Consider the following 16,843-nt stretch of genomic DNA (forward strand, 5'->3'; position numbering starts at 1 on the left):
TGAGTGTCCATGTGACAGTTTGGTTCACCAGCCTGAAGGGCCTCAGGCTCCTCTCCAGGGCTGGGCTGCACCTCCTACATTGGCAGCACTGTGCCCTGCCGACTCTGCTGCTCCATGACCCTGCACAGGAGGAGAAGAATGCTGGGATGACAGATCAGGCTGACCAGCTGCGCTTGACGTCACCCAGCAGAAGAGAGTTCACGCATTGCATCCGAGCTGCACAAGGAAGATGCCCAACTGCCAGGGAGAGAAACGGAGGCAGGAGCTGATGCTGCCCACAACCAGGTCAACCTCTGAGCTTTGCATGTGCCCGAGCCTAGAGCTAGAGCATCTCTCATCCCCACTAAGGTGATTCTATTTTGGAATTATTTCATTTTGCTTGTTAACAAATTGCAAATAAAATAGGTAATTGTTCCTGGCCTGAAGTTAAACAATCCTGTTACTGAGCTACTATTATCTGCAGGTCAGAGAATGGCAAGAGGTTTGGCCCTCAAGGCACCACACTGTCCCCTCTAGGAAGAGGGGTGAAGTACAAAAACAGTATACCGTTCCTTTACAGAGAAATTAATTTTACCTATAATTATTGTTATCACAAGGTTGCTAGTTCCACACTGGCTTCTTAAACAACAACACTGCAACTCATACTTCTGTTTAGAGCAATACTTACCTCTCCCTGACCCCTTCCTGCCTCTAATATAACTGCATGAGTGTTGCAGCTCGTGTATCTTTCCATAGGTCTTTATTAATAAGGAACATCTGCAGGGAAACAGGATCTGACTCACTCTGTAGTACAACTGCTCCTGCTGCTCACTTCCCCACCTGAAACAACAGTCGTTTCAAAAGTTGCCTCCATCACAGCAGCAGCCAGCTCTAACATCACCAGTGTGATGCTGTCCTGCCCTTCTAAGGGACAGAATATTCCTAGCCGCTCCCTGCAAAATAAATTCTTGAACATATCTTTGCATATTGCAAACTTACCTTGTTTTTGTGCTGTCTCGCTCCTTTTCTGAGTCTCAGTGGGGAGTATCCAGCCAGTGCGAGTCTCTTTCAAAATTGATTCCTTATCCATATTTGGGAATTTGTGCTGGGCACTAGCTGGTACGAGGCATGTTCTTCCCACAGTGCACTTTGGGACTTGTAGTTCCCGAAAAGGAATGTTGTTTTTCAAATTGCAAGTGCCAAGCAACAGAAAGAGAAGTCTGAAACGCCTTTACCTCTGCCTTTGCTTAGCTGCTGGGCCCTTCCTTTTATAATGTTTCTGTGCTGTGGCTTTGCCTTAACCAGCCTCAATCCTCCAGGAACTTCCACCATTAATGGCAGAGGGTGCAAACCCCTTGGATGCACCACTGCGCAAAAGCTGCTACTGCAGAGTGCTCCTGCTGCTACCGTGAGGGGCAGGTGCATGGCCCTACCTTCTGGAAACAGCTACTTATTAAAAGAGTTATGATCAAGTTTTTAATCATACTCTCCATACTTTCTTCCCTGCTTACAACGTTGAAATGGCATAGAAACCCCCCTTTAAAAGATGTGTTTCACTTATTAAAACGTTCTGCATCAGCCTGTTTGATTTTTTTAAAATTAAATCATCATAGTAGGGGCTCAGCATTACAAAATAAGTAAATCCTGCCTCTCCTGTGGAGATTAATTTTTGAAGAGAGTTTGCACTGACTGCCATAATTGCCTTGTAACCAAGACACCCTATTGTTTTTCAGTAATAACTGAAGAAGCGTGTGAATCGTTGCCTGTAGGGCACTGATGGAGACACCGCCGTTGTGCCCGAACTCCAGTTCCTTTGACGGCCTGATGCGCTCAACACCACGGACACGGGGTGCCTGAGGAAGGGGCCTCGGAGGAAGGGGCGGCCGGCACAGGAGGGCGCCCATCACCGGCCCTGGAAGCTGCCGGCCGAGCTCTAGGGGAGCGCCTCTCCCTGTACCACTCACGCCAAGCCCCTTCGCCGGCTCGCCTGGCCGCGGTGAGGAGGGCGGCCGGACCGCAGCCTTCCTCCGCTGGGGCCGGCTGCTCGGCAGGGCCGCGCCTGGGCTGACGCCCGGCGGCCGCGGCGAGAACGGCAGCGGCCGCTGCGGGGCTCTGGCCCGCCTGCTAACGAGGGCAGCCGGGGCGGGGGGCGCTGGCCCGGCCCTTTCCCCTCGGCAGCCACACGAGTGAGAAACTGAAGGGGTTTCTGGCAAGGGACCCGCACCGAGCCCGCTGCCGGCAGAGCTGACAGCGCCCTGCTCCCACAGCCTACAGCTTCTGGGAGGGCCCGCGGAGGCCCCGCTTTCAACCGCTGGCCCTCGCCGAGCCCGCTCTGCCACCGCCCTGGCTGCGGGCGGGATGGCCCCCGGGGAGCCAGGGCGCCGGGAAGCCGCCGCTCCTGCGTCTCGCCCCGGCAGCCGCTGACCCCCCGCGGCCTCCCGCCGCCCCGCGGGGCGGGGAGAAGATGGCCGCCGGGGCGGCCCTTCCGCCGCTGGGAGGCGGTGGCGCGGGGGAGCAGTCGCGGCCTTCCGGGGCCGCGGGAGGCCGTGCTGGTGCCGCTGCCTGCCCGAGCCGAGCTGAGCCGAGCCGAGCCTAGCCCCGGGGGGGGCGGTGGCGGCGCTGGAGCCCGAACCGGAGCCGGGCGGGCGGCGGGTGGTGGAGCGCGGGGAGGGCAGAGGCGGCAGCAGCCCCCCCGGCAGCCCTCCCGCCGCCGCCATGAGGAGCGAACCGCTGGCCTGGCCCCCGGTCTCGGCCCAGGCGGCCTCGCTGCTGGAGGAGGCGGCGGATCTGCTGGTGCTGCACCGGGACTTCGCTGCCGCCGTGGAGAGGTGTGAGGCGGGCTGCGACAGCCTGGGCCCCGGGACCGGCCCCGGCCCCGAGAGGTGCGAGCGGACCGGGGACAGTGGCTCGGTGCTGCATCAGCGTCAGGCGGGCTTCTGACTGCAGGCTGCGTCTGTCCTGTTTTGTGGCTTTAATTTTTTTAATAGAGGGCTTTTTGGGTTTAATAAAATGGTCTTTTGGCGGGGTGTTAGGAGCTTCTTAGGTTTGAATATAAATATCTGTATAAATGGCAGTAGTGCCGATGGTCCTTGCTGTGGTTTTGCTTAGCTTTTTCTTAATTATCTAAATTAATAGAGGATGGCGCTTGTTGCTTAAAAAGGAGTCAGTAACCGTTCAAAACCCGGCTTGGCTTTGGCTGCTATTAGATAACGGCCTGTCTATATTTACGTGTTGCGTGTGAAGGGATCTGTGCGTGTTGGAGGGAAGCAAGGTGTGCCTAGGAGCCTTTCCCGTGTCCTCCTGGAGATACAGACTGACTGCTTCTTCTCGGGGGGTTGAATTTACCTTTTCATGGGGGGTGAGGAGAGGGAAAGGAGGGGAAGCGGCTGCTAGAGAACTGTAGAGTGTCCAGGCTGGGCTGCAGCTCACTGGAAAGGATGTAAGGGATAACATGGTTACAAGAAGTGCTTATTTGGGTGTCTTTTTGTTACCAGTTCTGCAGATGTGAAGTGCTCCCTTTGTGTTGTGGGGATTCAGGCGCTGGCTGAGATGAACCGGTGGAGAGAAGTTCTGTCTTGGGTCCTACAATATTACCATGTCCCTGAACATCTTCCTCCAAAAGTTCTGGAGCTGTGGTGAGTTTCTGTCCGTGACTGTCAGATATACACAGGGCTTGCATTTAATAGCAGGCCAGACTTGAACACTGTGTGACATTTCCATTTTGCGCCATGTAAGTGAGGGTGAAAGCAGAACCTGGGACAGGCTTGTTCTTGACCTGTGTGTGCTGGATAAAAATACAAATTATGGTGATAAAATACAAAAAGGGTGATGCTGAGAAAGTAGCATCAGTGGCTGCGCCTGTTGTCCACCTCAGAAATCTCTGTGCTTCAAGTGTTGACCCTGATACATACCTTCATGATAGCTACTTGCAGGTAGTAACTGTCAGTGATCTCAACTTTTACAAAGAATTACTGTTTTCTAATATTTCTTTCTTCTGTTTCAGTATCCTGTTATACAGCAAAGTGAGAGAGCCCCAGGTGATGCTGGAGGTTGGCAGTAGCTGGCTGAGAGACCAAACCAACAAGAGCCTCCCCGAGTACGGTTTGTTGCTGGAGCTCTATCTGTCACATGTGTTGCTTCCGCTTGGCCGGTTTGAGGGGGCAGAAGAGCTTGTACGCGGCTGTGATGTTTTTGACAGCGAGCAGCAGCTAGCATTTCTTGGGACCATTTGTGAAAGCCGATGTCAGTGGACTCAACAGGAAGAGATGCACTTGGCTGCTGAAGAGCAGCAAGACGCAGCAACAGAAAGTGTTTTGGGTAGGCTTTTCCTCTGTTGTTTGTGCTCGTCTCATTTTTTATAATTTTATTTCAAGTTAGTTGGTCCCTTACTAACAAAGGCTAGCAAGGATTAACTATGTGTTAAGAATATTGTCATGACAAACCAACAATGAGGAGGTCCTGTTGTGTATCACAGAAGGAAATGAAAGACATAGCGATCCATTTGCTGACAATTACAAAGCATATTTAGACTCTGCCGATGTTGAGAGGTGAGAATTATTTTCCAGGTTCAAAAGCACTTCAGAATAAATGTGGTTTTTTTTAAAAAAGGGTACAAAAGGGAAACTAAAACTACCTAGCAATCCTTTAAGGGTCCATTTCGTTGGCTCTGTGTACTCTCTGCTTCATCTCCGTTTATAGTGGAACCCATGTAGAACAATGCATGCCTAGCATTTGAAGTACTACTTCACCTCCAGAACTGTAAATCACTTGACGTTATCTCCCAGGAGAGAAGCTGGCACTACTGTGGTATAAGATCTTATACAAAAGTAGATGCATTAAAAAAAAGGTATAATGAATTGTATTACAAAGTCATCTCTCTGTTTTCTATTATGAAAAAATTCCCAACTCTCATGCAAAGAACAGTCTTATTTTAGTATCCTAGTTTCTTATTATCTGTATCTATGTGATTACTTTTTTTACTTTGCTTTGCCCTAACAGCCTTTCTGTCCTTGTACTCTAGGTGCTCTGTCCCAAAAGCTCTTGACCATGTTGACATTGCTACGTAGAGCACTGAGGTCCATGTCTAGCCACTTCTGTTTACTTCCTTACAAAAAGATGCTCTTGGCTACTTTTCTGCTGTACCTGGTGGTGGTGAGATTAGACCCAGGTACAGTATTAAGAGTTTGAATTTTTTAAATTCCATTATGGTTACAGAGAAGAAAATAGTTGCTTTTAATAGATTTGGTCTGTGTAAATGTCTCCTCTTTGGGAGACACAAAAACTGGGTGACTAGGAACTTACTATTAGGCTTGTTTCTAATGTTTCCAGCTGCAATCTGTGCAGGAGCATGTAGCTCTACAAAAAACAGTTTTCTGAAAACAGTTATTCCATCCTCAGCTCTTTCCAACAGACAAGGTACAGACTGTGAGAGGTAGGCTGAGCTGTCCTAGACTCAGCCTCTGCCTCAGTCAACTCGAGGTGCTACAAGGTGAATGTCTCCTGGAAGAGTGATTGACTGACAGTCTGTCCTATCAGGAAAGTGGAGAGTTGCCCAGGGCAGCAATGTAGTCATGCATTTGATTTGCATATGCTGGACTTTCACTAGTGATGGCTGCTGCTGTTGCTGAAGATCGGGCTGATCCTATGGCATAGAGGTGGCAGCTGGGATGTGGAGGCGATGGGTGTTTCCCCCTCCGCTGGGTGATGGGTGCTCCGTAGCTATTCTGCAAATACTCCATTGGAAAATACTGAAGGTGCCTCGCTAGGGATGGGAGCAGTGCCCTGAGCGAAGGCCCAGGTATTGAACCAACGGAAGGAAGTAAGACAACTAGGTTTTGATTAACTCTAGTTGGGATTAGTTCTTTCTTAATGTTTAGTGTATTTTAGTTTTACCTTTTATAATGAAAGCTCTTTTGCTTTTTATTTTGTTCTGCAGCTTCTCCCACATCACTGCCATTCATTTACAAACTGGTCCAGCTCTTCCGACAGGCTTGGGCAGCTGTATTTTCTCCAATTCATAGGCCTCCAATTCAAGACTAAGCGTCTTCCGTCTGAATGAGTTTTTCTCTGCTGCTGTAAAACTGTCAGCTTATCTTGAGGATGTTATCAGGCTCTTCAAGGACTGTTGAAATCAGTGTCCTACTTGAGATGACCGCCTGTGAACTCCTGTGTGGTAATAACATTTGTTTCTTCAGATGGGGGGGGTGGTATATGAATTTTGAAACCACGCCAAGTATTTCTGACGTTTTGCTTGGCTCTACAGCACTGTTCTGTCCAACACCATGGTAAAGGCTCTCTTTCTGTAATCTACAACTGAATAAGAATTCTCCTTTTCAAACACTTTGCTTCAGATGTAGCTCTTGAGTGAGGGTTGTGTAGCCAGTTACAAACTATGGAAGAAGGCTCCATCCTTGCAAATGCTGGGCAGTTCTGGAGGCATGACTGTAAAAGGTAATAGACTACCAGTAATTAGGGGAATATTCTGTTTTGCCTGAAGACATCTGAAAAGCCCAGTTCCTGCAGCACGGGATTTAGGACAAGCACGTGAAAGAAAAACACTGGAGAAAGTGAAGCCTGTTGCATTTTGAATGCCATGGTTTCTCTTGTGACTGATGCCTCCTTATACAGGCACTCTTGATTTTAGTCATATTTAAGCCAGAAGGCCAACGTGGTGGGCCGTAAAGACTATTGTACTGCACCTACTTTTCTTAAATGCAAATTACAACACTTCGTGCATGCCTAATGCACAGTAGTTCTTAGGAGCACGTGGTGGTGGTAAGGAGATAGATTTATTTTTTTTAAACTATATTCTGTATTATTGTCTAGTTGAACAACTGAAGTTGTTGCGTTGTTTTACACTTTCCCTATCTCTTGCTTTGTTTATGTAGATGTCAAAAAGTCTCTATATGTCTAGAATTGCCCTCCCTGCACCCAATATCTGAAATCCTGGGTTACGTGGGAGCCATTTAGCAATCCTCTATTCATTGAGAACAAAAACTTATTAGTAGGTAGAAAGAGATACTTCTCTGAGATCCCAAAACCTTTCCTAGATCTGTGGCAAGAAAATTACTCTTTTCTTCTTTCTTCACCAGACTGACCCCATTTCTGACCACTTGGGGCAGAAATTGGAGCTTTGGGGTAGAACATTAATTTCTTATCTATCTGTCTCTCTATCAATCAATCATTGATTGACAAAGGGTGAATTCCAAAGGGGAGAGCACTTGCTCTCATACTGCTTTCACTGGAGCAAACTGTTGTGTGCTGGAGAGGACGAGTTAAAGGGAAGGAGCCTTTGTGGCAAACAAGTAGCCCGCCATCCCAACATCTGTGCCAAAAGGATTCAGACTGACTGACGTCAGCCCAAACTACAAAATGTTGAACAAAGCAGCCTTTTTGGTGGGCAAATTCTATCCAGCAGACCCAACCTGTGAAAAGTAGCTGATATAGATCCCACTGTGGTGTCTTAAGAACAGTATTCCCCTTCAGGTTGTTCCTTTGTCTCCAGCAGTAGCCATACACTGAGGTGGTGGCTGTTTTCTCCACATGGATGACAGCCTGTTGGTGCCTTCAAACTCTGTGCAGTCTGTTGCTTTGCTGTCTGCCAGGATGCTTTGAAAACAGTCTGCATCTTCACTGCTAAAAATAGTTCTGTGTCTATTTCTTCTTGGATTATCCCAGTAGAAGAACACTCCAATATTAGCGTTGGATAAAGAGGGGCAGGTCATTCATAAATGCAGTAATGACCTTGCCTACTTGTCTCAGAGGAAAAACCAAAACAATCCTATGCCCTTCCCCAAAGTTTCTGTCTCTGCTAGGACTTTACACCAGGATAAATAAGAGCTATTTCTTATATACTCTGCGCACATAGGGAAGAGCTGCTCTTAATATTGCTAGATGGTTCCTGTAATCCAACTATAAGTGTATCTACGACTCTGCAACCAGCAGTTGATGGGAAACAGAATAAAACACAAAAGCTCTGTCTGAGCTTTCAAGAAGTGACTACTGGCCCCCTACTTTGCAAAGCCTCACTTTAAATACTTTGTAAGCCAGTTAATGAAATAGCAAACTTCACTCTGAAGTCAGGCCAAATTCTCACCAAATTGACTGCTTAGGTAACAACCATTTTTTGCTCTCATTTTGTATTAACAGTTTTAGTTAGATGGCAGAGCTGCATTTTGGGAGTTGGGACAGTGGTCTGGGCAGGCCATACGTTATGTTTAGAATGCTCTTAAATGTCATAGCCATTCATTTGTCAGGACTTTAACACTGAACTTGAACAAGTGTAGGTTGGTAACCTTCACTTTTTCTGAGTACTACTGATTTTGCATTTGTATTGTACTTACTGTTTCATTACATACAATACATACTATTGTATTCTTCATGAGAGGGCAAGAAGGAAGAAAAAAGCTATCAGGGTTTTGCAATTAAAACTGCAATATTTAATTTTCACAATAAAGTGACTACTGATTTACCTCTATTGAGTTGCTTATTTGTGCTGTGATTAAGTATATGAAAACTTGCATTTAACGTATTGATGCTCTAGAGTTTTCACAAAATTTCTGGAAATGTTTCACTACATGTCCTCATTGTACAGGCATATTTGAATTAAGAACAGAACTTGTTCAGTGTGAATCTGATGAGATCTAATCAACTGTTGATGTCAGTAGGGTGTAAATCTGCATCTTCATAGGAGTTCACAGTGGTAATTTCTCTGACTGATCCATTTTTTTTTTTTTTTTTTTAAATGTTTCCCTGTGTACCTTGGGATGGCCAAGACAGTGCTACTAAGAATAAAGTACCTGGTATTTATCTTTAGATGTGTATTTCTCTGCACTCTCATTATATCATGGAGGGAAAGACATAGCCATGGGGATCCTACTATTTAAGCCTTGGGAGAGAATGTGTGTGTGTGCCCTGTGTATGTGAACTTTCTGCTAGTAACTCCAGATATAAGAGCAAATTACAGTTCTGCTTTTTGTTTTGCCATCTTCTTGATAAAAGCAAAAAAATTGTATCGGCCTATATTGTAGGCAGCTGAAGGACTGAAGAACAATTGTGTATAATCAGATGGAACAGAGATCACAAAGATAAGGAATGTCTGGCAGAAAGATGAAGTTTGGTGCATTAGCACCAGGAGACAAGATAATAATCCCATGTACCTTGTCCACAGATGATCAAATAGTCAAGTGCAATTCCTTGCAGTTCAACCTGTGCCCCAACTCATTTCAGTCAGTGGAACTTAGGCAAGTTAACTCCATGTCCACCAATCCTCTACAGTCGCCTTTGTCAGAAAGACGCCATTTAAAAATGATGCCACCTTTTGAAAGCATAAAGGAAGACATTCTGAAATGGTTAATAATCTTTAAAATTAGTTACCAGTAGTATATTCACCAGTTGTTAGAGTTTTAAGGAAGGAAAACAGTTATTTGTTGAAGATGCTCTTTATGTGTTAAAAATTCTGGTTACTAATACCAGTTGTAGTTTTCTTCTTTTTTATTTTTAAAAACCTCACCTTAGGTTTAGCTTGGAGAATTAACTGGGAAGACTTGCTTAAAAACACTTCAGGGCTGGGTCCTGTACATGGGTAGAAAGCAGGCTGTTGGTGTAACAGGTGAGTGGGTGGAATGAGATGGTTGCTTGGAGAGATTACGACCTCTCCAGCCTATGCTGTGACACCACGGGGCCCCAGCCAGGAGGCATGGGTGCCCAGCCACCTTACACCATGCAGCTTATACACCAGTAACCAAAGCTGCTGCTACCAGTCAAGAAAGGAGGCACGCAGGAGAAACAATGGTAAGAAAAGAATCAGATTATTTTATGAGAGAATGAACAATGACTTTGGCCTTCTGTTTCCCCTTACTCTGGCGAAGATCTGAGTGAAGATGGGAAGGTTGAAGTGAATTTTTTTGCTTCATTTTGGTGGCAACAAATGTTGCTCACAGTGTACTGACAAACTATTGTATCAGATTTTTGGTAAACAATTTTAGAATCCAATATGTACAGCTACATTTGTGTTAATAAATTTATTACAAGGGAAGTCATATGCAGAAAAGGAAGGATGGGGTTGGAATTTATTTTTCCCTTTTGGGTAGAAGCTACTCTGGATGCACTTTGAATACAGTATGTTTAACCCTGTATTAATGGTGTGTGAGTTGACACAGGCATGATGCAGGAACAACCACAAAACCATGGATGAAGTGCAAAGAGTAAATTTATTCTCGTTACCTCATGACCCGGGAGATCTCCACAGCAGCACCCAGGCAGAGGCAGGCAAACAGGGACACAGGCACCACAGAGCTCAGTCCTTGCTTGCCAGAAAGAGGAGAAGAAAGAAAACGATCTTGAACCTGCTGCTTTTGCCTGTATATATCAGGGATTTTCACAGGCGTAGTTTTCCACTGTGCTTTGATCTTTCCAACAGCAGGGCAGGACTCTTAAAGATGTTCGATAAGGTGCCTCTGAGTCTATCACAAGCCTATGTTATCTAAACACAGATGTTCTACCTGTCAAGCACACAAAGCTAAACAACAATTAGTATGATACATGTGGGTTTCGACACCCCAGCTGCAAGTCACTTCAGCGTGTTTACAATCCTCCTCACCAATCTTCCATTGTATTCCCACAAATGTCCCTTTCCTCGTGAGTGTTAAAATTAAGAGCAAAGAAATGGTGGACATTTCCCTAAGATACTCCATATAAAACTGGATGGGAATCATCTGCCAAAAGAGTCATACCATGTCCAACAAGAGTGTTTTGAGAGAACCCTTCAAATTCACAGTACTTGGGAGTCTGCATAGCAATCTACAGAAGAAGACATGCTTCTTTTTCTTTTTGAATATGATATATTTTGTGTTTCAGATTTCTGTTATTAAACTATGTGTATGACAGTAATAAACACTTTAGAAACTGGTTATTGACTGAACAGCTATGCTTACAGAAGTGTATGTATGAGAAGGATTTCTCAGGAGATTAATTCAGTCTAACATGTAAAGAGTACCAGGTCCTCTTGAGTATCAAGTTAACTCTTGACATGTTAAATTGAATTAAAAGTACCCATAGAATGGGCCAAAACAATCAGTGGTGAACTTAATTAAGGTACTAAAGGCACTTTAGTTCCTTTAACTCCTACAAACCTGTTTTCCACCTGTTCAACACACATGTTCAACAGAAGGCTGAGAGATCAGAAGATACTTCATTCCCTTTGCTTTATCTATATATCAGTAAGGCAGCATAGCTGTGTCTTGTCCCAGATAACTGGACTTGGCTCATATGCCTTAGCTGGGACCTACTGTTGTTTATTTTGTCTACCTATACACAGTTTTTCTATTTGTATAGGTTTATGTGTGTACTGTACACCATGTGTAGGCATGACTGCAAATTGCTAGCTGTTGTGATTATTGTTTCTTTCCATGCACAGCAAAATATTTTTCTTCCTATTTCTAAATAAGTGTCAGATAACTTTCCATTAATGCTAGTCTTGTGGAAAACTTTGTAATCATTGGTTGATTTGGGGTTTCAGGTAAGATCAGCTTATAGACTCTTAGGATATTCACTGGTTCTTCTCACCACTTCCCTTGTCCTCCCTTTTCAGCGTGAGTGCATCTCTGTTCACATTGGCCAAGCTGGAGTTCAAATTGGCAATGCGTGTTGGGAACTCTTCTGCCTGGAGCACGGCATTCAGCCAAATGGAACCTTCATCGACCAACCCAGCAATGATGACTCTTTTGCCACATTCTTCAGAGAGATGAGCTCTAGACGATACATGCCCTGGGCTGTTATGGTGGACATGGAGCAAACTGTAATAGGTCAGTAGGGAACTATTCTTGGAAAACAGAAATGAATTAATTCTTCTGGGTGCCAAAGTTCAGATCACTGAGGAGCAGGACGATGTCCTTACCATTAGGGATGATCCCAACACACAGGCAAAATGTACAGATTTTAAGTTTTTAATACCAGGTGTTACTAAAAGCTCTGCTATTCTTAATAAAAAGATGAAAACTGGACTGCACTCTGTCAAGGGTGCTCTACTAATAATTAATAAAATCAAAAGTTTACTATTGTTTAAACCTCCACTGGTTATGAGTACAATTTGGCTTTCTTAAAGAGATTCCTTTCTGGTCTTTTTTTGTGGTGTTATTTTTCCTTTGCTAACTGACAGAAAATTCCTTCCTCTCAGATGTAAGAGAGGAGCATGAAGAATCAGACAACAGAAGTGTCCTGACAGATTTTCAGAGGAAACCACTACTTTACTCTTGCAAATCTCCTATTTTTCCAGTCATTTCCCTAAAGGTTCTGATGGATTTCATCTGATCAGTATACTGAGCTGAAATTTTACCTGAGCATGGCACAGCCCTCATCTGATAAATTAATTCATTTGTATAGCACAGCAACTTAGACTTGGAGCACAATCCTCTTCTTTTTTCTTCAGAACTGAGAACATCTCAGATGATACTCCTCAACCTCTGTACTTTGTTTATCAATATTCAGATCTTCCATACCATTTTGTGCCAACATAAAATGCTCCATTTGTTTGGCAAACATTATCAATCTTGGTGAATTATCTCTTCCAAGTTTATGCTTTTTCTCTCTTGTTCAGATGAAGTGTGGACTGGCACCTAACAGTAGCTCTTCCATCCAGAATAGCTGATCACTGGAAAAGAAGATGCAGCAAATAATTATGCATGTGGCCACTACTCTGTTGTCAAAGACATAACTGACATGGCATTATATCGTATCCACAAGCTGGAATGCACTATTACATTGGAAGCAAGAGGGAGGGTTGGAAGGGAAAGAAGCACCACATACATTTTTTTTTGGTAGAGGCTCTCAGTTTGCTTTTACTATTGTCATTGGCTCAGAACAGAGAAATGCAGGTCCCAGATGTCCCATCTTAGTTTTCATATGAATGGAAGACTTCAAAGGAAAACCTCAAATATTGCTATAGCATTATTATTGTAAGAAAAAAATCAGTGTCATTCTATTGATACTAGCCAGAGTTTTACAGGGGAAAACAGACAATGAGAATTTTCTGGGAAAACTGCTCTCTTTTGTACTGTGCACTGGCTGTGGGTGTTGCTGTCTCTATTTGAGGGTGTAATTTAAAGATATGTTCACTTATTCTTTCACTTTCTCTTTTGCTTTCTAGACTGATGCCTGTTCTGGGCTGCAAGGATTCCTGATCTTCCACAGCTTTGGTGGGGGTACCGGCTCTGGCTTTACCTCCTTACTGATGGAACGCCTCTCCATGGATTACGGAAAGAAGTCCAAACTGGAGTTTGCCATCTACCCAGCCCCTCAGGTCTCCACCGCTGTGGTGGAGCCCTACAATGCCATCCTGACCACGCACACCACCCTGGAACACTCGGACTGCGCCTTCATGGTGGATAATGAGGCCATCTACGACATCTGCCGCCGAAACCTGGACATCGAGCGCCCCACTTACACTAACCTCAACCGCCTCATCAGCCAGATCGTTTCCTCCATCACCGCCTCGCTGCGCTTTGACGGTGCCCTCAACGTGGATCTGACGGAGTTCCAGACAAACCTGGTGCCCTACCCGCGCATCCACTTCCCCTTGGTGACCTACGCCCCCATCATCTCCTCTGACAGAGCGTATCACGAGCAGCTCTCGGTGGCTGAAATCACCAACTCCTGCTTTGAGCCCAACAACCAGATGGTGAAGTGTGACCCAAGGCATGGGAAGTACATGGCCTGCTGCATGCTCTATCGTGGTGACGTAGTTCCCAAAGATGTCAACGTAGCAATTGCTGCCATCAAGACCAAGAGAACTATCCAGTTTGTCGACTGGTGTCCAACAGGCTTCAAGGTGAGTAGGGCTGCCATGAACTTCTCTTTAATGTTTAAAGGGCAAGTTCAGTACAGTGGAAAAACTGTATTTAAAGACTTAGATCATGTATGTTTTCCACTTGTGAGATGAATCAACATATGCAGGATGCATTTGTATAAAATGTGCCTTTTCTCCTTTGAACAACCCATTGACACAGACTCCTAAATATTTTTTAAAATTGAAGCATATACAGTATTTCTATATTCAGTAACAGGAGAATGTCAACCCTATAAGACTTTATACTTAAAGAAATTCCATTTTAGGAGAAAGATCAAAGTGAGACTTATACTCTGAAGACACTGAGACGCTTGAGTGTGTCCTTCATGACATTTAGTGATCAGTAATATATGGTTGGCAAGTGAAACATTTCTACATCTCTGCAAAGAGCAATTTTTTTCTTTGTCCCAAATTTTTCCATGCATACTGACATATTTTTAAAAGTTTTCCTTCATTTAGAGTCCAGTTCTGATTGGTCTCACTCTTTTTTTACTTTTTATTTCCTTGAGTAAGGGTAAGGAATTGACTTGTGCACAGAAAATTAGCTTGAATGACATTGGACTTAACACTGATGTGATTTGGGTTTTTCGCTACCTCTTTTCCTCCCCCCACCAATGCTTTTACAATTTTCTTAACCTGTTTATTGCTTAATTTTGTCCCTTTTCTCATAACTCTTTTTATTCCTTCCTCTTTTCTATTGTTATTTGCAGGTTGGGATCAACTATCAGCTTCCTACAGTTATACCAGGAGGAGACCTAGCCTGGGTTGAGCAAGCAGTCTGCATGCTGAGCGACACCACGGCCATTGCAGATGCCTGGTCAAGGCTCGACCACAAGTTTGATCTGATGTATGCCAAGAGAGCTTTTGTGCACTGGTACGTGGGTGAAGGCATGGAGGAGGGACAATTTGTAGAGGCCCAAGAAAACCTGGCTTTCCTGGAGAAAGACTATGAAGAAGTGGTAACTGACTGCTTTGAAGAAGAAAATGAGGGAGAGGAATCTTAAAATTTACTCTGGCCTTTTCCGTGTATAAGATTGTCTCTATGTCTCTTTTTTTCATGTGGCTGCATTTCTGCTTGTCTCACACACACCAAGTCCATTGCCATCTTAGTAGATTATAAACAGGATGAGTTCTCCACTATGAGATCAGAAGACAGTAAATGTAGGATATATGACCAGCTAATCATTAGTCACTTTGCCTCAGAGTGTGGCAGGCTTCATATTTTTTTCTACTATATTCTGAAAGTATCTCTGTCATCTATACTGTCATTTATTCAATACAAAGATACAGCCATGTAGCTGTAATATTATTTGCAGAACTCCTGCTTCAAAATGTTCCACGTAATTGCTACAGACACTACATAAGGAGAAGTTACCTCCAGTGCTCAGTCTTTATTTCATACTAATTTGAAACATAATGTTTGTAAAGCTGTAAGATGCAGTAAGAACTCTGTTGGTGCCAAGAACATACAGCTTGTCCTAAGCCCTTGCTTCTATAGAATCCACACTGTGGGGTGGTTAGAAGGTGTGATTTTGCCAGCTGCCATGAGTAGGGGCACAATTCAGGTACTCTTAACTTCAGCAGGAGTTTAGAGCACATTATACTTGTGCAGTGACTAACAATCATAACTGGACTGGTCTGGAGGTGCAGGTATGCTGACACTTCTGTTGTAACTGCTAAATGAACATCTGTGACAGATTTAAGGGCCTTGAAATGACCAGCTTGTGGTATGCAGGACAGAAGCACTACCAGCTCCATCAGACCTACTAAGACCACAATAAATCAGAACCATGACAGGTATAGATGGGATGTCTAAGAACATCAGGTATGAGTTCACAGCTTAAGTCTTCATAAGGTATATTTTTGTATATTCCCATTGGTTTAGGATTTCAGAACAATATATTGTTAAGGTATGCAGACAGGTGGCCAGCCATGGCCTGAAGTTGAACTGATGGGATAACAAGAGAAACTGTTGGATGTTGCAGATAATGGAACAGGAAAAGTGGCTGGCCAATCCTAACCTGGGTCTAAAGTAAAGAGGTAATGGCAGGAGAAGCTCCTGGGCATTACATATAGTGAAAGGGGAATTCTGGGGACAGTCGCCTTGAGTGTAAGAAATCAACAGAAAGTGAAGGGGGTGTTGGCTTAGTGGGGGTACTAACTAAAGCTGACATTATGAAATACAGGTGTCAGATTAGCAGAGCAGGGCCAGTGGTGAAAAAGGGGTGTGTGTGTGTGTCTATTTAGGAGGGAGGGAAGCAAGAGAAAGGTAATAGAAGGTAAAGAAAATGGTGTCCGTTCAGGGGTACCTGTTGAGCAGTCCTGTGCTTCAACAATGCCTACAGCAAGACAATAAGCCTGTTGTGCTGACCTTGCCATGTGTGTCTGACTTGCTTTTGAGCTCACCTGGAAGGTTTCTCTTCACACTGATGAAGTGTGGAGACCAAATATATACCGTTGTTACTTTAATGCTGGATTTACCATTGATCTTTCATAAATTTCTTTTAAAGAAAAATCTATGTTTTCACTGAAACATATACTCATGGCATACAACTCCTGCAGGGCTACAAAAATGCATTATGTTTTCCCGAACTGTTGAGGACCATTGTCCCCTTTCTGGTAAATTTGTTTGTATAAGGTTTGCTAAAAGGCATAAAGCAGGCACATCCAGAAACATTGCTGATGTAGTTGGTCTTTTTATCTGCAAAATGAATGGCTGATCTTTATATTAGAAATTATAGTTCTGAACTTCCTGTATTAGGGGAGATAATTCTGCAAGTCCAGTTCTAATTCTATAATTTTTAACATATATAGAGAAATTTTGTATATGACAATTCTTACCAAAAAGGAGGTAACTATTTTGAAACTGTATCCCAACATGTGTTTAATTTTTCTTTATTTAAAAGTAATTTTAAAAATACATAGAACAGTTCTCTGTTTCAAGGCTAATGCCTGAAAGCCAGTATTTTATCAATATAGCAGTTTTATGTAGGTACTGAAATACTAGACTTTGGGATTTCA

The 16,843-nt window shown here is 44.0% G+C and overlaps 2 protein-coding genes across 4 annotated transcripts; both read left to right on the plus strand.

Moving 5' to 3' along the window:
- Window positions 1-2,492: 2,492 nt before the first annotated feature.
- PEX26 (peroxisomal biogenesis factor 26) lies at window positions 2,493-11,647 on the plus strand. 3 transcript variants are annotated; one of them, XR_012629310.1, is made up of 6 exons: window positions 2,493-2,861; window positions 3,474-3,614; window positions 3,983-4,296; window positions 5,000-5,146; window positions 5,915-6,151; window positions 11,570-11,647. XR_012629310.1 is itself a non-coding variant. In XM_074871737.1 (5 exons), the coding sequence occupies exons 1-5, from the start codon at window positions 2,695-2,697 to the stop codon at window positions 6,016-6,018; spliced, it is 873 nt and encodes a 290-aa protein (XP_074727838.1). In that variant the 5' UTR covers window positions 2,493-2,694; the 3' UTR covers window positions 6,019-8,455. The 3 variants fall into 3 exon arrangements, 1 of the variants encoding a protein (XP_074727838.1); XR_012629309.1 differs by lacking the exon at window positions 11,570-11,647 and adding an exon at window positions 7,176-8,455; XM_074871737.1 differs by lacking the exon at window positions 11,570-11,647 and having other exon boundaries at window positions 5,915-8,455.
- A 47-nt stretch (window positions 11,648-11,694) lies between these two features.
- LOC141944692 (tubulin alpha-8 chain-like) lies at window positions 11,695-16,843 on the plus strand. Its single transcript, XM_074871735.1, has 3 exons — window positions 11,695-11,783; window positions 13,124-13,804; window positions 14,533-16,843. The coding sequence occupies exons 2-3, from the start codon at window positions 13,208-13,210 to the stop codon at window positions 14,824-14,826; spliced, it is 891 nt and encodes a 296-aa protein (XP_074727836.1). The 5' UTR covers window positions 11,695-11,783; window positions 13,124-13,207; the 3' UTR covers window positions 14,827-16,843.

Source organism: Strix uralensis, chromosome 5 (genome assembly GCF_047716275.1).
Source record: "Strix uralensis isolate ZFMK-TIS-50842 chromosome 5, bStrUra1, whole genome shotgun sequence".
Classification (NCBI taxonomy): domain Eukaryota; kingdom Metazoa; phylum Chordata; class Aves; order Strigiformes; family Strigidae; genus Strix; species Strix uralensis.

Coding starts and splice junctions, on each gene's coding strand:
- LOC141944692 (XM_074871735.1), top strand. CDS start 13,208: ATGGAACGCCTCTCCATGGATTACGGAAAGAAGTCCAAACTGGAGTTT. Junction 13,805..14,532: donor GGTGTCCAACAGGCTTCAAG/GTGAGTAGGGCT, acceptor TGTTATTTGCAG/GTTGGGATCAACTATCAGCT.
- PEX26 (XM_074871737.1), top strand. CDS start 2,695: ATGAGGAGCGAACCGCTGGCCTGGCCCCCGGTCTCGGCCCAGGCGGCC. Junction 2,862..3,473: donor ACCGGCCCCGGCCCCGAGAG/GTGCGAGCGGAC, acceptor TTTTGTTACCAG/TTCTGCAGATGTGAAGTGCT. Junction 5,147..5,914: donor GGTGGTGAGATTAGACCCAG/GTACAGTATTAA, acceptor TTTGTTCTGCAG/CTTCTCCCACATCACTGCCA.